This window comes from Microcaecilia unicolor, chromosome 8, assembly GCF_901765095.1.
Source record: "Microcaecilia unicolor chromosome 8, aMicUni1.1, whole genome shotgun sequence".
Lineage (NCBI taxonomy): Eukaryota > Metazoa > Chordata > Amphibia > Gymnophiona > Siphonopidae > Microcaecilia > Microcaecilia unicolor.
Window position 1 is genome coordinate 20711879 of NC_044038.1, and position 22317 is coordinate 20734195.

Sequence of the window (22317 nt, forward strand, 5' to 3'; positions counted from 1 at the left end):
CATAAGTTTTTATGTTACATCCTACTAGTAGAGCAGGGGCGTAGCCAGACACCCAATTTTGGGTGGGCCTAGGCCCAAGATGGCTGGGCAGAAGTACTCCGCAAGTGATTTGGTCTCTCCCTCTCTCACCTGCATGCCATATGGTCTCTCAAACATCACCCCCTCCACCGCATACCTTTTAAATAGCAGATTTTCACCAACAGCGAGCAGCAACTAAAACACACTGCTCATGTTGGCCCCACAGCCTTCCCTCTGATGTAACTTCCTGTTTCCGCATAGGCAGGAATACATCAGAAGGAAGGCTGTGAGACTGGTGCGAGCAGCATGTATCAGTCACTGCTCACTACAGGTGAAGATCTGCTATTTACAAGGTATGCAGGAGGGACAGTTTTGGGGAGTTTTTGGCTGGTGGGTCTTGGGGATCCCGGTCAGCCACATCATAGATGTGCTGCTACTGGGTGGGCCTGGGCCCACCCTTGGCTACGCCACTGCAGTAGAGGCTAGTGTGTGTAAACAGAGAGCTGGAGTAAAGCTTCATTTCATTTCTTTGAAGCCTTTTCTGAAAAGATGCAGTTAAGGCAAATGGACTGAAACTGAACTTTAACACTTACTGAGGGACCCTTTTACTAAGCTGTGTAGTTGCCCTACACACATCAATTATGAGCTACCGTCTGGCTATCACATGGCCCGGGCGGTACACGTGCCGGAAATTTTTTTTTATTTTCCAGTGTGCGGCGCTAACTGGGCGGTTATCGGCATTGTACTCATGTTGACCATTACCACCTGGTTAATGCCTGAGACCTTACAACTTTGTAAGTCAATGGGTGGAGGTTAAGGTCTCGAACCCAAAATGGATGCGTGCCAATTTTTATTTTGCCACACATCCATTTTCAGAAACAACAAAAAGGCCTTTTTTGCAGGTACGCTAAAAAATGGATCTGCGCACGTCCAAAATACATATACATTAGCGAAGGCCATTTTTCAACGCACCTTAGTAAAAGGACCCCTGAAAGAATGACTGAAAGAATGACAAGCTGAATGTGTCACAGACTTTAAACCTGCTTTTGAGATTTTTTTTTTTTTTTCAAAATTATAAGTACTTCAAACCCATCCACTTCTCTGTTCAGAGACGGTCCACTGGACCACAAGAGATATTTTTGCTCTGTTGGGGATGCAGTGACGGGGGGAGGGGGTCGGGAGGTAGCACTGGACCACCAGGGATTTCTGCAAGCTCAAATGCATTTGACAGCTTCGAATAGCAAAGAGTGATCGATGCATGAAAGGGGAGCCGTGCATCTCATTTGCATGCTATCCCTGTTGTGCATTGGTCGCTGTTTGCGACTCATTCATTTTTTTCAGCGGCACCCATATTTAACAGGTGCCACTGTGCATCGGCCTCTGAGTGTTTATGTAAAGCTTCCCCCCTCAGTTCTTGCCTCTCTTTCCTCAGTATCTGGGCAATTAAAAGTACAGAAGATCCAGAGCCGGTGGTGGGAGGCGGGAATGGTGGTTGGGAGGTGGGGATAGTGCTGGGCAGACTTATACGGTCTGTGCCAGAACCGGTGGTGCGAGGCGGGGATAGTGCTGGGCAGACTTATACGGTCTGTGCCCTGAAAAGGACAGGTATAAATCCAGGTAAGGTATACACAAAAAATGGCACGTGAGTTTATCTTGTTGGGCGGACTGGGATGGACCGTGCAGGTCTTTTTCTGCCGTCATCTACTATGTTACTATGTTACTATTATGACACCCAAACTAAGATGGTAGCCTGCAAGCCTCTGGGAAAACTTCCTGTAGAATTACCATGGTCAAAGCTGCAGTGTGGGATATTTAGCATGCAGTCATCACTTAAGTTTTTTTCTGTTCTTTTTCAGGAATAAGACCTGCATTCCAGAAAACGTGAAAGTGGAAGATTACATTTCATTTTCCAAATGCACCTGCTCAATTTTTGTGCCCTACTTCATAGTAACAGATGAATATAATATAGAGATTCTATATAATAAGACAGTGGTACTGAATGAAACAGTCATTCCTTCAGATACTGGTAAGAATTACCTAAGAAATCATCCTACTTACATATAAGAATAATGGTATTGGGGGTTTTAGGAGGCAGGAATTCACATAAATGGTACCGTAGTAGTCTAATCCAGCAGTTCCCAAACTGACAGGCAGATGATCAAAAGCAAACGCCGGCGCTGGAGGCTGTTAGCGCCATACTAGCGCCGGCGTTTGCTACTGCCCCATGATCAGAGCCCTCGAGCGCGTGAAACAATGCATTCAAGGGCTCTTAGCACAAGTAGCATGCAAATGCATGCTAATCAACGCTTAATGCATTCATCCCCAATGATCAGTGACCAGCGCACCAAAGATTGGGTTGCTGGCCGCAACAAACTCTACGCCAGCTCCGAGCTGGCGTTTAGGGTTTGCAGATCATTGGGGAGGAATGGTGAGCCCTGTCCCCATTCCCCCCTACAGCAAACCTGCCAGCGAAGGCAGTTGAGGACGTTCAAAATTTGGACGGTTCAGCAATGGGCAGTTAAGGGCGTCCAAAATTGGATGTTTCTATGAGAAAGACGTCTTTCTCATAGAAATATCCAATTTTGGACGTCCTTAACTGCCCATTGCAGAAACATCAAAAATTTGGACATCCTTAACTGCCCTGTTGCTACACCTCCGACACCCCCTTGAAATTTGGCCATCCCTGCAACAGGGCAGTTGAGGACGTCCATCTTCTGATTTTAAAGATGGGTGTCCTTCTCTTTTCTTTGGTCTCCAGCCCAGATCTGTCAAGTGCGGGAGGATTGTGCTGAGCACATGCTCAGGCACAATTCTCCCGCACTTCTACCTCCTGATCAGAGATAATTGCGCCTGCTTAAATTTGCATGCAGCGCGGGGCTTTTGATCATCTGCCTGTGTGTGCTGTGGCATCCTGATGCACCGCAGCAAATTGTCGGGGGTGCACCTTCCTCCTGCCGCCACCTACTCTCTGCTGAAAACACGCCTCACCTGCTCCTCCTGCTGTGTTCCATCCCCTACGTGGCTCCCTCCCTCTGCCCCAGGTCCATCTTATCTAGGGTTACCATTCGTCCGGATTTCCCCGGACATGTCCTCTTTTTGAGGGCATGTCCAGGGCGTCCGGCGGATTTTGCCTGCACCCACGTTTGTCCGGATTTCTGGACAAACGTGGGCGCGGGTGAGGGCAGGCGCGTGCGTGTGGGCGGGCGATCGGCGCCGTGGGTCTGGTCTCCCATCCGCTCCCCTTCCTTACCATGTTCCCTGGTGGTCTAGTGACGTCTTCGGGGCAGGAAAGAGCCCCCTCTTTCCTGCCCGGAGCGCTGCCTCCCCTGTCTATCATCCTCCTCGGTCTGGCTGGGGATTCAAAATGGCCGCCGAGAGTTGAACTCTCGCGAGGCCGCTTCAACTCTCGGTGGCCATTTTGAATCCCCAGCCAGACCGAGGAGCATGCAGCAGGCAAGGGCAGGCAGCGCTCCGGGCAGGAAAGAGGGGGCTCTTTCCTGCCCCGAAGAGAAGACGCTACTAGACCACCAGGGCTAGATAGTGAGGAGGGGGGGGAGGGGACTATGTGACGGGGGGGGCGGGGAATAGGGGCGGAACGAGGACCTGAAGGGGGCGTGGCGGGGCATGAGGCGTGGCGGGGGCGGGGTAGGGGGCGTGACATGTGTCCTCTTTTTCAGAGGACACAAAATGGTAACCCTAATCTTACCCCCATCTCTGAACACCCCCTCCGGTATCTGCATGCAAATGTGTCTCCCTCCAGGGGTCCCCAGCAGCCAGTCCCGGAGTCTTCCTTCTGCTGCGTTCATCCCTTGCAGCAACAGGAAGTTACATCACAGGGAGCTGAATTCGGCAGGTGGAAGGTTTCAGGACTGTCGCCGGCAGCGTTGTGTAAAATTCTGTCACTGCCGGGTACCTCTGGAGGGAGACGCATTTGGAAGTAGACACGGGGAAGGGGGCGTTGGGAGAGGAGGCATCTCAATTTGGGGATGGAGAGGAAGGAGAGAAACCATGCTCGGAAGAAGCAGGAGTAGGGTTACCATTCGTCCGGATTTCCCCGGACATGTCCTCTTTTTGAGGGCATGTCCGGGGCGTCCGGCGGATTTTGCCTGCACCCACGTTTGTCCGGATTTCTGGACAAACGGCGCGGGTGCGGGCAGGCGCGTGCGTGTGGGCGGGCGATCGGCGCCGTGGTAACCCTACTCCCGTCCCCTCCCCTTCCTTACCATGTTCCCTGGTGGTCTAGTGACGTCTTCGAGGCAGGAAAGAGCCCCCTCTTTCCTGCCTGGAGCGCTGCCTCCCCTGTCTATCATCCTCCTCGGTCTGGCTGGGGATTCAAAATGGCCGCCGAGAGTTGAACTCTCGCGAGGCCACTTCAACTCTCGGTGGCCATTTTGAATCTCCAGCCAGACCGAGGAGGATGCAGCAGGCAAGGACAGGCAGCGCTCCGGGCAGGAAAGAGGGGGCTCTTTCCTGCCCCGAAGAGAAGACCCTACTAGACCACCAGGGCTAGATAGTAAGTGAGGGGGGGAATATGTAAGGGGGGGGAACCATGTGATGGGGGGCGGGGAATAGAGGGGCGGAACGAGGACCCGAAGGGGGCGTGGTGGGGGCGGGGTATGTGGCGGGGGCGGGGTAGGGGGCGTGACATGTGTCCTCTTTTTCAGAGGACACAAAATGGTAACCCTAAGCAGGAGCAGCATAGCAGTGGAACTGGAGACTGCAGAGAAGCTCCCCCCTCCCCTCTGGCTGCTCCAGTTGAAGGTAAGCAGTGGGAAAAATGGGGGGGGGGGGAGCAGTAGAGAATTGTGTGGCCAGGGGAGGTGGAGACCTGTGTGGCTGGGGGGGGGGGGGTGCCGCGAAAAATTGCTCGGACACAAGGGTGCCGTGAAATAAAAACGTTTGGGAACCACTGGTCATTTTTTTTTTGTTTTTTGGTTTTTTTTTTTGTTACATTTGTACCCCACGCTTTCCCACTCAAGGCAGGCTCAATGCGGCTTACATGAGGCAATGGAGGGTTAAGTGACTTGCCCAGAGTCACAAGGAGCTGCCTGTGCCTGAAGTGGGAATGGAACTCAGTTTCCCCAGGACCAAAGTCCACCACCCTAACCACTAGGCCACTCCTCCACTGTTGCTACTATTTGAGATTCTACATGGAATGTTGCTATTCCACTAGCAACATTCCATGTAGAAGTCAGCCCTTGCAGATCACCAATGTGGTCGCGCAGGCTTCTGCTTCTGTGAGTCTGACGTCCTGCACGTACGTGCAGGACGTCAGACTCACAGAAACAGAAGCCTGCGCAGCCTTCTACATGGAATGCTGCTAGTGGAATAGCAACATTCCATGTAGAATCTCCAATAGTAGCAACATTCCATTTAGAATCTCCCAATAGTAGCAACATTCCATATAGAATCTCCAATAGTATCTATTTTATTTTTGTTACATTTGTACCCTGCGCTTTCCCACTCATGGCAGGCTCAATGCGGCTTACATGGGGCAATGGAGGGTTAAGTGACTTGCCCAGAGTCACAAGGAGCTGCCTGTGCCTGAAGTGGGAATCAGTTCCTCAGGACCAAAGTCCACCACCCTAACCACTAGGCCACTCCTCGTCATTTGCATGCATAAGTAGCTACTTAAACATGTTTATAACCTCTTGTAGAATACTAACTTGTGGAAAAGTACAGACCGTTTTGATGGCACTTACTTTGCCAGTGCATTTATGCATGAATACAGTTTGGGCGGAGCCTATATGAATGCAAATGATAGAATGCTATAATTAATGCACATTCCTCCACATTCTACAAACGGCAACTAAAGTTAGGTGCGCATCTGTACATGGAGCCATTTTCCGTGGAAGCTAATTGTTTAACAAGGTAATCAGCGCCCATAACTGGCCAATAACAAGCAAGTATCAGCACTCATTGGCACTAATTAGAATGTATGCGCACAACTTTCTAAGCATATACTGTGAAGTGATCTGTGTAAATTCTAATGTGCAGATCACAACAGGGGGTGTAGCCATGGGAGGGGCGTGGGCGGGGTGAGGAGGAATGGAATGTTGGAGGCTGGCTGACCTCAGGAGATGTTACAAATCTAGGCAGCCAGACATGGAATGTTGGAGGTGCAAATTATTATATAGGAGATGGGGCTAGATTCTATATATCGCGCCTTGATTTCCTTGTGGAAATCAAAATGTATTCTTTAATTTAGGCATACGTTATAGAATACTAGCCGTTGAGCCCGTAAAAACGGGCTGGTATAGAGGTTTTCCTCCCCCCGCGGTCACCACCGCTCCCCTCCCCCCCGCGAAGTCGCCACCGCTCCCCCCCCCCCCTCGAAGTCGTCGCCGCCACCCCTCCACTTGGTCCGGGCCCTCTCTTCACTTCTGAACTTACAGATCCATTCGCCGAACGCAGCAACGCACATCAGCTGAGCTGTCCCTTCCTGTTCTGCCTGTGTGTGTCCCGCCCTCACTGACGTTACGTCACAGGAGGGCGGGGCCACAGGCAAAGAAGGAAGGGCTCACTGCAGCTCAGCTGATGTGCGTTGCTGCGTTCGGCAAATGGATCTGTAAGTTCAGAAGGGAAGAGAGGGCCCGGGCCGGGTGGAGGGGTGGCGGCGGCGACTCCGAGTGGGGGGGGAGCGGTAGCAACGTCGGCGGCGCAGTTTCCCTCTCTGTCCCGCCCCCGCGTCAATACGTGATGACGGGGGGGGGGGGGGGGGCGGGACAGAGAGGGAAGTCTCTACTGCGCATTTGCAGTGAGTACGGTCACTCGCCGTTTATATGTTTGATGCCGAGTGCTGCTCCGCGCGACTAAATTTAGTCACAGTCAATTACACCAAGTAAAACCTGGTGTAAATCCCAACACCTAAATTAGGTGCGGAGCGGGTGTATTCTCTAACAACGCGCATAGATTGTAGAAACGCTCATGACCCATCTATTCCACACCCATAACCACGCCCACTTTTCAACTATGCGACTTAGAATTTACATGCACCACGTAACAGAATATGCTTAGCAAGTAGTGCGCAGGAATTCTAATTAACACCAATTAGTGCTGTAAAACATCCAATTATCAGCGCTGATTAGCTTGTTAACTTAAGTTATGCACATTGTTATGGAATACGCTTCGATTTCCACGTGGAAACCGAGGCGTGATATATAGAATCCCGGGGATGTTGTTTATTGCTATTCAACTGTATTTAATTGTTATTGTTTGTTATGGATTTTATACCGTAGCTAATATTTTCTGTTATAAAGTTTTATTGTGACCTACTTTGTGCTTTCAGAGAAAGACAGGTTATCAGAATTCACCAGATTAATTAAGGGCAGCGGCGTAGCAAGGGCGGTGGGGGCGGTCCGCCCCGGGTGCACGCTGCTGGAGGGGTGCAGAGACCAGCCGCGTGCCTGTCGGCTCCGCTGGTTCCCTGCTCCCTCTGCCCCAAAACAGATTACTTCCTGTTCCGGGGCAGAGGGAGCCAGCGGAGCAGACAGCCGGAGGGGGGGTGTCGTGCTGCACCCTGGGGGGAGGGGTGCGCAGCAGCAATCCTCCCCAGGTGGCAGCTGACTTAGGAACGCCACTGATTAAGGGCCTCTTTTATTAAGCCGTGCTAGCAGCTCCCGGTGCGTTAATACCAACAAAGCCCATTGCCGCACAGCTTGATAAAGAGGCCTTAAATTTGTATTACCTAGTAGGAAATGCTTAGCAAACATATTTGCAATGAAGGGTGTAATGTTGCTTCTATACCCTCCGATACATTTTGAAATTTATAATATATTTTTTCTCATTGTTTCTTTCAAAAACAAACAAACAAAAAAAAAGTTAAGCCAAAACCACCAAAAAATCTCACGGTTACGAAGAATGAGAATGGCAATTTCCTCCTACGCTGGGATAAATCCTACAAAAAATCCAACTTGCTTTATAACAGACTTGGTTTTGAAATTACTTATTACGAAAAGCGGAATCCTGAAAAGGTAATTAGAATTTTCTGTTGGAAGGTTTGGATCCCTTGTAATCAAATAAATGGCAGCTGCCGTGCTTGGTGGTATGAAGGGTGGGATGCAGCAGCGAAGAGGCTCTGGCCTAGCTGCTGAGAATATGAAAATTGTTGCTAGTGTCTGCCGGTATCTATTGAAACGAGGTGGGGTTCCGAGAGCTCTAAACCTCCTTTTAAACTGAAAAATTATGGTTTATGGTGGCTGGATGTGGAATTATGGTTTATGGTGGCTGGATGTGGGCGGGGGGGGGGGGGGGGGGGGGCACAGAACTGGTCTGCACATGGCCCTGCAATTGCTAAGACCGGCCCTGAGCTCATGAATATTAATTGAGATAGCTGGGAAATCAGACCTGGTTGGGGTTTAGATGACCAAGTTTGGGAGAGAGGTCTAGAGCACTGGAAGGTTGAGCTTGCTGGGTTATCTCTTTCAGTCTCCGTTATGTTTCCATGTTACATCTGGAGCCTGTGTTTGCTCTCTAGATACTACATTTGTGAGGCGTCTTTGCTATACAGAGGTTCCATTCCCCTTGAGCTTATAATGAACTGAGTTTTCCTTCCCTGGTTGGAGTAAAACCAGAAACGGAAGCATTGCTACTTGTAGGATTCAATGAAAGTCTGCTGGCGACTAATGGCAAAACCTGGAGTAGATTCATTTAGACCTTGCTACTGGAACACACAGGAACTTTTCTTCACCCAACGCGTAATTAAACTCTGGAATTTGTTGCCGGAGAACGTGGTGGAGGCGGTTAGCTTGGCAGAGTTTAAAAAAGGGTTTGACGGTTTCCTAAAGGACAAGTCCATAAACCGCTACTAAATGGACTTGGGAAAAATCCACAATTCTGGGAATAACAATAACTTCTGGGGGAGTTGCTGAGCCACAGTAGGGGAATACCATATCTGGTGGTGAGAGAGAGAGGAGAGCAAGATGGCTGCCACTAAACTTTTGTGGTGGGCCATTCAGCATGGGCCTGAGCCAAGAATGGGTGGGCCTATGCCCACCCATGTCTATCCATAGCTATGCCACTGGAGCACACATGTTTACACCTTCAGAGCAGATGTGAATTTGTGCGCTGCTGGGGATTGTTCTGGCTTTCTGTTTTGTAGAGGTGCATGGGGCCAATATTTTCATCATTAAATAGGTATAAGAAAGATGCCTTTTGGGAGCTTTGATATTGATAACCCTGTAATAAAATTACCCCATACCATTGTTTACAACGTGGGCACTTCTACCCACATAGAAGGTGGTTAGTTTTTGAGAAGCTTTTCCAGGTTAACTAGCTTTTGCGTTCCAAATTCTTTTTAGATCCATACAAAAATGATCAATAATCTTGAAACATCCTACGAAATCCTGATGAGGGAGTTGGATCCAGGTGACTATGTTGCCAAAGTCCGGTCCATGCCAAAGGAATATGAAGGGCAGCCGAGTGAATGGAGTTCTGTGGCTGAATGGCGCAAAGGTAAGTTATATGACGACTATTCAGCATCACAATATTCAAGGAGCTATATCATAAGTTGATGGAATGCTTTATGGCCAGCTTAACCATCAGGCAGACTAGGCAGTCACCTAAGGTGGCAACCTCAAGGGGGCGGCAGAGCAGCTATAGTCAAAGTGAAACAATGTCTGGGCAGCCACATGAACTCCAAGAAGGTTCTTCTATGTGTCATTTAACCAACAGGGAGAATGGGCCAGATAGGCTTATGCCGTCTGCTGTCATAAAACCTCCTTGGTTGATGATTTCCCCTTACTGTTTCGACTGACTGGCAAAAACCACATCTCCATTCCAGATCAGTATTTTCAAAATTTTTACAAAAAAATACAGAAATGCGAGTAGTACTTCCTGGTAGCTTATTTGAAACGTTGCACACGTACAGATCTTTGCAAGACAGCTGATGAGCTGAAATAGTATAAGCCTGAGACCTTACTGCCACCCATTGACTTAGCGGTAAGGTCTTGCAAGTTAACCGGGCGGTAATTGTCAGCGCACGTACATTGCTGGTTACCATCCGGTTAGTGCCACCCGGTAGAAAATAGAAATTATTTTCTGCCACATATTTTGGATGCGCGTAGAAATTAGAATTACCACCATGGGCACGTGATAGCCGGGCGGTAATTCTAATTTGAAGCATGTTGTACGCACGTAGGCCAGGGGCATAGCCAGACCTCGGTGGGAAGGGGGTCCAGAGCCCAAGATGGGGGGGGGCACATTTTAGCCCACCTCCCCTGCCATCGACCCCCCCCCCCTGCCGCCGACCCTGACCTGCCACTTTAAACCCCCCCCCCGCCACCGCAAGGTACCTTTGCTGGCGGGGGTCCCCAACCCCCACCAGCCTTAGTCTTCTTCAGCGCCGGTCTCTGGCGCGTTCGCTGATCTGAATGCGCCGGAGACCGGCGCTGAAGAAGACTAAGGCTGGAGGGGTTGGGGACCCCCGCCAGGGGCGGCGGGTCAAAAGTGGCAGGGGAGGGTCGGCGGGGTGGGGGGGTGGGGGTCAAAAGTAGAGGAGGCCAGGACTAAATCTGTGGGGGCCCATGCCTCCATGGCCCCACCTAGCTACACCGCTGACGTGGGCACCTGTTCGTTTTAGTAAAAGTGCTCCTAGGTCTCATTGCATAAAATGAGACCTGTATTATAATAGCATATTAGTAGTAAGTGGCCTAGTGGTTAGGGTGGTGGACTTTGGTCCTGAGGAACTGAGTTCGATTCCCACTTCAGGCACAGGCAGCTCCTTGTGACTCTGGGCAAGTCACTTAACCCTCCATTGCCCCATGTAAGCCGCATTGAGCCTGCCATGAGTGGGAAAGCGCGGGGTACAAATGTAACAAAAATAAAATAGATACTATTGGAGATTCTACATGGAATGTTGCTATTCCACTAGCAACAATCCATGTAGAAGGCTGCGCAGGCTTCTGTTTCTGTGAGTCTGACGTCCTGCACATACGTGCAGGACGTCAGACTCACAGAAACAGAAGCCTGCGCGGCCACATTGGTGATCTGCAAGGGCCGACTTCTACATGGAATGTTGCTAGTGGAATAGCAACATTCCATGTAGAATCTCAAATAGTAGCAACAGTGGAGGAGTGGCCTAGTGGTTAGGGTGGTGGACTTTGGTCCTGGGGAACTGAGGAACTGAGTTCGATTCCCACTTCAGGCACAGGTAGCTCCTTGTGACTCTGGGCAAGTCACTTAACCCTCCATTGCCCCATGTAAGCCGCATTGAGCCTGCCATGAGTGGGAAAGCGCGGGGTACAAATGTAACAAAAATAAAATAAAATAACATCTTAAGGGTAGCCCATGTTGATAACTGTTCTGCTGAATGCCAGTTTATACGTGTCTAAAATGCAATGGCAGTTCTAAAGTAAACACCGTAGTGCAGAAGTACTACTCTGTTCTCTTTATGAAAAAGTTTATTTTAAATGTGGGCTGCTTTTCAGAACTGTCAGATACTTATTTATATAAGAAGGTTACATATTAAACTAAGCAGATAGTCCAACGTTACTTGTATTTATTTTTTTCATTCTTTAGAATCTGAGTCTTCGCCGCCCATTCCTCTTTGGATAAACGTGCCTATATTCTCCATAGTGATAGTGGTTTTGGCCGTAATATGTTATTACTGCTGTGACAAGTAAGTTTTTTTTTTTTTTTTTTTTTTTTTTTTTTCCGACTGCTAATAATAAAGGTGTCAAAAGTTTAGAAAGCAGAGCAGTAGATTTAACTGTTAAAAGCACTCATAGATTCCATTTGAAACAATGGAGGACTGATCTGTTGCCTAGCAGCAGGGTTGCAATCAGGGGCGTAGCCAGACTTCGGCGGGAGGGGGGGGGGGTCCAGCGCCCGAGGTGAGGGGGCACATTTTAGCCTCCCCCAGCGCGGCCAATCCTTCGTCGCCGTCGCCTACCTTTGCTGGCGGGGGACCCCAAACCCCCCCCCCCCCGGCCGAGGTTCTCTTCTTCCTGGCGGCGGGAGGGGGGGTCCAGCGCCTGAGGTGAGGGGGCACATTTTAGCCTCCCCCAGCGCGGCCAATCCTTCGTCGCCGTCACCTACCTTTGCTGGCGGGGGACCCCAACCCCCCCCCCCCCCCCCGGCCGAGGTTCTCTTCTTCCTGGCGGCGGGAGGGGGGGTCCAGGGCCAAATCTACGGGGGCCCCACGTAGCTACGCCCCTGGTTGCAGTGTCCATTCACCTGCGTTGGAATCATGTAACATAGTAAATGACGGCAGATAAAGACCTGAACGGTCCATCCAGTCCGCCCAGCAAGATAAACTCATTTTACATGGTATGTGATACAAGTTCTTTCCAGGTGCATTAGAAAACTGGCACATATAATGCGTGCATGCACCTTCGACAAGTTAAACTTGCAAAGCGAGTAGTATTCTTGGGGGAATTTTCTATGCAACTGCACAGTGCAGAATTTACACAGAATTACCCTCGCATGGGGTCCGGGAGACGGTGGTGACTTGAAATGTGCAGTACAGCAGAAATACAAAGAAGGCTTCATCAGTAGCCTTTAACATTCTCCCGAGTGCCTTTCCTGGTTCACCACCCCCATCTTGATCACATGTTATGAGGAGAAAAGCAGCTACACATAAGGCCATGTTCTCCTTTGCCACCCTGGGTGTGTCTGCTGATTTGAACCATGTGAGATACTTTCTAGTCATGTGCAGGGGCGTAGCTAGGCGGGGCCGCGGGGGCATGGGCCCCCACATATTTAGTCCTGGCCCCCCTGGTTCAGCGCACATCATTACAGAATACGCTTAGCGAGTTGCGTGCCTAAATTCTAATCAGTGCCAATCAGACTACTACTTACTACTTATCATTTCTAAAGCGCTACTAGACGTACGCAGCGCTGCACACTTGAACATGAAGAGACAGTACCTGCTCGACAGAGCTTACAATCTAATTAGGACAAACAAGAGATAAGGAAATGTTACATGGAGTGGAGGAGTGGCCTAGTGGTTAGGGTGGCGGACTTTGGTCCTGAGGAACTGAGTTCGATTCCCACTTCAGGCACAGGCAGCTCCTTGTGACTCTGGGCAAGTCACTTAACCCTCCATTGCCCCATGTAAGCCGCATTGAGCCTGCCATGAGTGGGAAAGCGCGGGGTACAAATGTAACAAAAAAAAAATAAGGATGATAAAATAAGGGTTCTGAACAAGTGAATAAGGGTTAGAAGTTAAAAGCAGCATCAAAAAGGTGGGCTTTTAGCTTAGATTTGAAGACGGCCAGAGATGAAGCTTGATGTACCGGCTCAGGAAGTCTATCCCAGGCATATGGTGCAGCAAGATAAAAGGAACAGAGTCAGCGGTGGAGGAGAAGGGTGCAGGTAAGAGAGATTTACCCAGAGAACGGAGTTCCTGGGGAGGAATGTAGGGAGAGATGAGAGTGGAGAGGTACTGACGAGCTGCAGAGTGAATGCACTTATAGGTCAATAAGAGGAGTTTGAACTGTATGCGGAAACGGATAGGAAGCCAGTGAAGTGACTTGAGGAGAGGGCTAATATGAGCGTTAACGACCCTGGCAGAATATTAGTCATGTGCCCCCTCACCTCGGCTCTGGACACCCCTACCGTTGAAGTCTGGCTACGCCCCTGGTCCGACAGAGCCCCATTTCAGTCCTTCATCAGGAACCCTTGCTCCATAGTAAACACATACGAACTTCTGAGTTCAGCTTAGCATAGCATTGGATAGATGAACCATAGATGTAAAACAAACACATCTCATTAGTCCGGTGTATGGGTAATGGAGTTGAACTACAGGGGGCGCTGTAGTGTCAGCGTTTGGGATCAGTATTTCCCTTCTCCTTTCCCAGCCTGGTTCCCCTCTATGTTCAGCAGTGTTTCCTGTCCTTCTGAAGTCCAAGATGGCGACACAAAAAGCAGCAGGCAAAAAACAGTAAACTTCAAGATCAATAAAGGAGACCCGACACGACTCATGTTTCAGCCCTACTGGCCTGCATCAGGGGTCTAGGAATTTGTCATATCTTACATATTCCCAGAAAAATCATCAGAAAAAGTCTCCACTTGGTAATTACTGAAAAAGAAACATTGGACAACACCGCTCCTTTATTGATCTTCAAGTTTACCGAAATAAAAAAGGTTTTTGGGCACCATCTGGGAGAAGTTTTCTTTTCTGTTCCTCCACTGTTTTTCGCCTGGTGCATCCTGTTTGTGGAGTTTTTTTTTCTTCTGTTTGTGACTGATGACACAAAAAGCAGAACAGACGAAGAAATCTATACGACGATGACTTTACTCAACCATGTTGGTTGAATAAGTTTGTCATCATATAGATTTCTTCGTCTGTTCTGCTTTTTGTGTCGCCATCTTGGGTCTTGCAGATTGACTGCCCTGTTGTTTTCTTGGACCTTTTTCAAGTCCAAGGCACATCTATGTTTTCAAACGTGTTCTGCATAAATGAGAAGTACTGAAACCCACCAGAGGTTGGAAGAGCTTCAAGGAGATGGCTGAGGATTGGGAAGATAAAGAAATGCAATATGCAGAGCATGTGCTGCACTTAGTAAGGCCTGGCTAAGCCAAAAAGTAGTTCTGTTTCAGGGATAATGGCATTTCCGAGTTTGGTTACGGATTTTTCCTAAAGGAATTTGTCAAAACGTCTTTTGAACTCTGCCATCTTCATAACCTTAACCACGATCTCCAATGCCTTTCACCTCTCAACATAATAAGAACAAATTCACCGCCATAAACACACCAAATTTGAACCTTCCAATTTCGGACACCCTAAATATTCTTGGAGTCACCATCGATCGACACCTAACACTTGAGAATCATGCGAAAAACACAACCAAGAAGATGTTCCACTCTATGTGGAAATTAAAAAGAGTAAGACCTTTCTTCCCAAGGTCAGTTTTCCACAACCTGATACAATCTATGGTGCTCGGTCATCTAGACTATTGCAATGCACTCTACGCCGGCTGTAAAGAGCAAATAATCAAGAAACTTCAGACAGCCCAGAACACTGCAGCTAGACTCATATTTGGTAAGACAAAATACGAAAGTGCTAAACCCTTACGAGAGAAACTACACTGGCTCCCACTTAAAGAACGTATCACGTTCAAAATATGCTCTCTAGTCCATAAAATCATTCATGGAGATGCACCAGCCTACATGTCAGACCTGATAGACCTACCACCCAGGAATGCCAAAAGTTCATCCCGCACATTCCTCAACTTGCACTCCCTAACTGCAAAGGTCTAAAATACAAACTAATGCACGCGTCAAACTTTACCTACTTGAGCACACAGTTATGGAACGCATTGCCGCGCAAATTACATAAGTACATAAGTAATGCCACACTGGGAAAAGACCAAGGGTCCATCGAGCCCAGCATCCTGTCCATGAAAGCGGCCAATCCAGGCCAAGGGCACCTGGCAAGCTTCCCAAACGTACAAACATTCTATACATGTTATTCCTAGAATTATGGAATTTTCCCAAGTCCATTTAGTAGCGGTTTACGGACCTGTCCTTTAGGAAAATGTCTAACCACTTTTAAAACTCTGCCAAGCTAATCGCCTTCACCACGTTCTCCGGCAACGAATTCCAGAGTTTAATTACGCGTTGAGTGAAGAAACATTTTCTCTGATTTGTTTTAAATTTACTACACTGTAGTTTCATCGCATGCCCCCTAGTCCTAGTATTTTTGGAAAGCGTGAACAGACGCTTCACATCCACCTGTTCCACTCCACTCATTATTTTATATACCTCTATCATGTCTCCCCTCAGCCGTCTCTCTTCTCCAAGCTGAAAAACCCTAGCCTCCTTAGTCTTTCTTCATAGGAAAGTCGTCCCATCCCCGCTATCATTTTAGTCGCCCTTCGCTGCACCTTTTCCAATTCCACTATATCTTTCTTGAGATGCGGCGACCAGAACTGGACACAATACTCAGTCTACGAACTAATGGACTTCCGCAAACTACTGAAGACCCATCTCTTTAACATGGCATACAATAAAAATCAACCAATGTGAATATAGACAACTCCCCCACATATATTCAGAACTGTCTTACAATAACTGCTTGTTATACTACTATCATGTTTTATCATTATCATGTTACCCAAAATCCTGCTGTAACATTAAATGTCTATTTTCTGATATATTTCTCTTACTCATGATGTATTGTAAGCCACATTGACCCTGCAAAGAGGTGGGAAAATGTGGGATACAAATGCAATAAATAAATATTAATCATCTTTGCCTCAAAGTACTGCACACATCTTGTATGTGTTATGCAAATCATAATGACATTAATAATAATGGTAACTGCCCCCCAGAACAACTATCCAGTAAGTGCCGAGAATATCAGGATAACACCAAAGGCTAACTTGCACCTAGAAGACTGAACAGTTAGTTTCTCTCTTTACTTCCTGCTAGCACCGCTTAATAAAGCAGTGAATCCCACCTAAACTGGACACCTTTCAGTAGGAAAATGCATCACTATTATATCCCCAGTTTTCTATGTGCTTCCAGCCTCATAAAATGTATGAACAATGCTCTCATTGTTATGGAAAGAAACAGAGTTGGTTGCAGGACCAAAGAATATGCAAATTAAAGGAGTGCTATTGGGTGTTCTTTTTCTTTTGCGTTCACAGGTATAAAGAAGAGTGGTGGAACAATATTCCAGATCCAGCCAAAAGTAGTTTTGCTGTGAAGAATTTTAATGTGTTCCAGGTATGAGAACAGACTAAAATATTTTCAACACACACATTCATGGGCCGATTCTCAGAACTCGGCGTTACATGCAGCAGCACCTGATCAATACCACGAGGAGCAGCACTGAAAAATATCTCCCCAATGCGCAACTGTAAAAAGATGCAAATGATATGCGCCAGGGGCGTAGTTAAGTGGGGGCATGGGCCCCTGCAGGTTTAACCCTGGCCCCCTCTGCTTTCAACCCCGCCACCAACCCTCCCCCGCTGCTGGCGTCGGGTATCTTTGCTGGCGGGGGTCCCCCAACCCCTGCCAGCCGAAGTCCTCTTCAGCGCCGGTCTCCGGCGCGTTCGCTGATCTGGATTCTGTTTCTGTGAGTCCTGCACATAGGAATGTGCTGGATGTCAGGACTCACAGAAACAGAATCCAGATCGGCGAACATGCTGGACTCTGAGACCGGCACTGAAGGGGACTTCGGCTGGCGGGGGTTAGGGACCCCCTGCTGGCAAAGGTACCCGGCGGTGGCGGGGAAGGGTTGGTGGCAGCGGGAGGGGGGAAGGGTTGAAAGGGATGGGGAGTGGCGGCAGCGCTGGGAGGGTGCGAAAGTGGTGGAGGGAGCGGCGGTGCCGGGAGAGGGGGCTAAAATGTGCCCCATCACCTCGGACTGTGGGCCCCCCTCCTGCTGAAGTCTGGCTACGCCCCTGATATGCGCACTGTTTGCATTCACACGAGTTTTTTTGCAATAAGCACAGCCCTTATACGCATGCGCCAGGCAAACCCAGAAGCAAAGCACATATCGGCATCGTTCTGTGCCTTTAAATATAAGCTTTTCAGAGATTATAGAGACGTTTAAATACCTCAGTGGCTTTTCATATACAGGAGGTGAGTCTTTTTCAAATGAAGGGAACCTCTGGAATGAGAGGGCATAGGATGAAGTTAAGAGGAAATAGGCTTAGGAGGAATTCCATGAAATAGTGTTTTCTCACGGAAAGGGTGGTGGATGCCTGGAATGGCCTCCCGGTGGAGATCACGGAGATGAGGACTGTGTCAGAGTTTAAGAAGGCGTGGGACAGACAAGTGGGATCTCTTAGGAACAGGAGGAGTTAGTGGTTACTGAGGATGGGCAGAATGGATGGGCAACTCAGCTCTTATCTGCCATCATGTTTCTATATTTTATTTATTGCATTTGTATCCCACATTTTCCCACCTATTTGCAGGCTCAATGTGGCTTACATAGTTTAGTTATGATATTGTCATCCCAGGAAATTGGATACAATTAGTAATCTGTAAAGATTGAGTAAGGGGAAGAAGAAGGAAGTGGTTGGGTGAGAAAGTTTAGAAGGTGGACTTTCATAGCTGGATGGATTGGTGAGGTGGATTGTTGGGCTATGGGTTCTCTTTGTAGACTTTGTTGAACAGAGATGTTTTCAAAGATTTGCATGCATAAAATGGGAACCAATGTGTGCTTTCACTTTTCGGGTTTGCTCTGACTGGCATACATTCATCTCTCACCAGGGCCGCCACGAGGGGGGGCAGGGGGGACAAAATTCCCCGGGCCAGGGCCTCCAAGGGGGGCCCGGTGCCAAAGTCCCCGGTCTCACCCGCCCGCCCTCTGCTCCGTGGACCGCCTGCCACCGGGCCGGGCCCCCTGCATTCAAATCACAGCGCTTCACCGCCGTGTGAAAGCGCAGCAGCGGCAAATCGCCTCCCTTCGGGCCTTCCTTCCCTGTGTCCCGCCCTCATTTGATGTAACTTCCCCAAGGGCGGGACACAGGGAGGGAAAGCCCGAAGGGAGGCGATCTGCCGCTGCTGCGCTTTGATATGGAGGTGAGGTGCTGTGATTTGAATGCAGGGGACCCGGCCCGGTGGCGGACGAAGGGGGGCTGTCGACGGGGGTGGGTGAGTGGAGACTGGGGGCTGCGGCATGGCGGCCTCAGGGGGGGCAGGAGCGGCGGGGGTGGCAGCTGGGCCTGGCCCAGTCTCTCGGCAGCCCTGTCTCTCACTACCAGCGCTTAGAGGCTTATACGGGCTTCCTTCTGCTTTCAAATTAAATAAAAACTGGCAGCTTTTAAAGAGAACATTGTATGAAATCTTCTCTTCCAATACCAAAAATCGGTTAGAATCGAAGCATTCAAAGATTAAATGAAGAAGAGTCCCTTGATGTTCCTTACATGACCAACATAAATTATCTTTCAACAAACCTGCAACCTTCATTTTTTGAGGAGTCCATAAGACTCTATGATGCAGAAAAAAGAGAGATTGAAGGAAGGTTGATGAAGCAATGGGTTTGCTTGTTTTAGCCCAAAAAGTATTCCATTGATAGTTAGTAAATGAACATTGTAAGTCAGATTCCCATACTGAACGCAGACCGCTCTTTTCCTTTAAAGTTGATTGAATTAGCAATGAATAAAGTTGAGATGCCACATGCCCTATATAGCCGAGGGCCCCTTTTACTAAATCGCGTAAGGCTCTGTGTGTGCCCAATGCGCGCCAAAATGGACTTAACGCCCGACTACCGTGTGCCTGTTGCGGTAATTTCATTTTTGGCACACGTCCGCTACGCGCATCTGAAAAATGTTTTTTATTTTCGGACGCGCGTAGTGGACATGCGCCAAGTGGCATCTGATGTGTGTAGATCATTACCGCCCAGATTCTTTACCGCTAGGTCTATGGCTGGCCGTAAGGTCTCAGACCCCAGATGGACATTCGCTAATTTTGATTTTGCCGTACGTCCATTTTCGGCAAAAATTTTAAAAAGGCATTTTTTGTAGGTGCGCTCAAAAATAATTCTGTGCGCTCCAAAAACTCATGCCTACACTGCCGCAGGCCACTTTTTACCGCGGCATAGTAAAAGGACCCCCTAGTCATCATAATGCCAGTTTGGGTCCAGGAGCAACAGACTGCAGTATGCATGCTCAGAGTCTGACCAGTAGATGTCACTGTTGAGTAATGACTAGTATTCCCTCTATAAGGGGTTGTGAATGCTGCTTTCACAACATCCCAGACCTATTCATAAAGGAAATGGTACACTTTGATCAGTTAGCATCAACCTGTTTTCCATATTGTGTGACCAGTGTAGTCCTTTGAGACGACGACAGACTTTATTTCAATCTTAGGTCTCATATATATGAGAAGATGTCTTCTGACCACAAACAGTAGGTAGATATAGATTATATCATTTTTAACTGATGATTTTCTACAGTACGAACGTCTTCTAGCCTGAACAAAATATAATATTGTTTCTTGTAATATAGTGGGCAAAAAAATCAAACTATCTATTCACAGATGTTGAATTCTAAAATGAACCTTTCTCTGTTTCTACAATATAATGCAACTGACTTTATAATTGATTTTTATTGATTTTATTGACTGTTATCACTCATTTTTCACTTCTCTTTTAGTCCTCAGGATTAAGAAAAAAACAGTGTGTTTGTGACCAGAAGACATCTTCTCATGACACAATACTAAAGCATATGAGAAAAAATTTGTAAGTATCTCCATTTTATGAAACTGTATACTTCAGTCTTTTAATGATTTCTCCATTATGTCCGCACTAAATATGCTTTTCTTCTTATCTTAAATAGTGGGAGTTGGATTTCCAAACGTATTCCTTTTTCACTGGGTAAAAACTGTTGGCATGAAGGTTATACCCATGAAGTAGTTAAGTGCAAAGAAGACAAGTGTAAAATAGGAGATCAAAGAGCTGCGATTCCAGAAGAGGCTGGAAGAATACTGATACCAGAGCAAACCTTGGTTAAAAGTTTGGAGATATATCCACTAGAACCTGACACAGCACTTCCCTTTGAAGAAGATTGCGAAAAGTTGGAAGATAAAGATGCAGAAGAAGCCAACATCAACAGCATATTTCCTTTTGATCCCTGTATACAAGACTTATTCCTAAACATTATAGGAACCAAAACCTGGCAGACAAACTCGGACTTTATTGAAGATAAATATAAATTTTGTAATAGCCATGAAACAGAAAATACAAATCAAGAAATCTACAGAGACTCTGATCAGCTTCTTTGCTCAAAACATTTGCCTTTTTTCACGGACAACGGATCACTTGAGAAAAACTACAGAAAACATTTTGTGCAGTCAGTTAAACCTGTAGAGTCCAGTCACCATGGTTGTAAAAGTGAAACGGAAGAAGACCTGGTCAAGTTTATGCTAGACTCCCAAGGTCTGTCTGATCTTGAAGCCTTCAGAGATGGTTTGGGGGGAGTTACACATGAATCAAACATGTGTTTTGATGCTGACTACCGTAGCTTTGACAGTACTCTCTCCAGATCTAAAGATAACGCCATTCATGTTGAATGTTGCCCTACGAATATGGAATCTGACCTCTTTTCTTCACAAGACGGAGAAGGACTTTCTTTCTTAAAGCCAACCAGAGGACTGCATGAAATAACATATCCAAAAGTTAACAATTGCGTGTCCTCAACTAACTGTACCATATTGAGTATGCCCGGTTACCAAAGTTTTGATAATGCTGTTAAACAAGCCGAAATGCAGGATGATCAAACAGTTAACTGTGGGTCACCAAATGAAACTATTCCAGAAGAATCCGGGTGTAAACCTTTCGACTGTGCATCTATACAAAGCACTTATACGGAAAGAGGTATTGGCACTCCTGATTTGTCCCCAGGAAGGGATCGTGAATGTGACTGTTCTGACAGCCTGTCCCATGTTTATTTCAATGAGACTTATGAAAAGAATGAGAAAAATGATGAAATTGGAGACAGTCAGTCCAGTTCTATGAACAGTGGTGGTCAACATTGTAACGACACCGGATCCATATACAACCCCCTAAATGGGAGAACACTGGACAGAAACAGTAATGTAGTTCATGCTTTGACATTTGACATATGTGACCATTTGAAGAATTTTGGAAACTCCAGTCCAGGAGATCCATTACTTAATAAGGAAGGCAATTCCCTGGACTGTCTGCATAAGCTAACAGATAATCCAAATTTGCGTCTCTTACAGCAAAAGAAAAGCTCGGAAGCTGTGATGCTAAACTGTGGCCAGTTTACCCCTTCTGTGGACTTTCCCCCTTTTCAGAAGCGCCATCTCCCGTTTTTGAAATGCCCGACCAAATTTGAGAATATTTCCTATTTCATTCAACCCTGCAGCTCTGAAAGGATGCTGGGCTTGGAACACGACAAAGTCCTTCCGTTGGATGAAGGCAATGGTGTTAAGCACTATTTGATGGGGCTTAAGGAAGAAGAGGATGGTGAAGGCAATTTTTACATGGAAGTGACCACTCGGATGGATCTGTAGTAGCTGGGTACAGTCAAACCAAGAGAAAGCAAACTCCGCTCTCTGTTGGAGTTCCTCAGGGATCTGTCCTTGGACCCCTTTTTTTTTTTTTTTTTTCAATCTACACCTCTTCCCTGGGCTCGCTGATCTCATCTCATGGTTTCCAATATCATCTTTATGCTGACGACACCCAACTTTATCTCTCCACATCAGACATCACTGCGGAAACCCAGGCCAAAGTGTCGGCCTGCTTATCCGACGTTGCTGCCTGGATGTCCAACTGCCACCTGAAACTAAACATGGCCAAGACCGAGCTCATTGTCTTTCCACCCAAACCCACTTCTCCTCTCCCTCCACTCTCTATTTCAGTCGATAACACCCTCATCC

At 47.6% G+C, this 22317-nt stretch overlaps 1 protein-coding gene across 4 annotated transcripts in view; it reads left to right on the top strand.

Annotated features, from left to right (window-relative positions):
- Positions 1-22044, top strand: part of IL4R (interleukin 4 receptor) — a 69096-nt gene extending 47052 nt beyond the window's left edge. For all 4 annotated transcript variants that reach the window (XM_030212890.1, XM_030212892.1, XM_030212891.1 and 1 more), the window contains 7 exons: positions 1875-2044; positions 7840-7991; positions 9318-9471; positions 11536-11635; positions 16611-16689; positions 20070-20155; positions 20253-22044. In XM_030212890.1, coding sequence (XP_030068750.1) covers positions 1875-2044; positions 7840-7991; positions 9318-9471; positions 11536-11635; positions 16611-16689; positions 20070-20155; positions 20253-21951 — 2440 coding nt within the window. In that variant the 3' untranslated portion in view covers positions 21952-22044. The remainder of the gene's footprint in view (positions 1-1874; positions 2045-7839; positions 7992-9317; positions 9472-11535; positions 11636-16610; positions 16690-20069; positions 20156-20252) is intronic.
- The last annotated feature ends 273 nt before the right edge of the window (positions 22045-22317 follow it).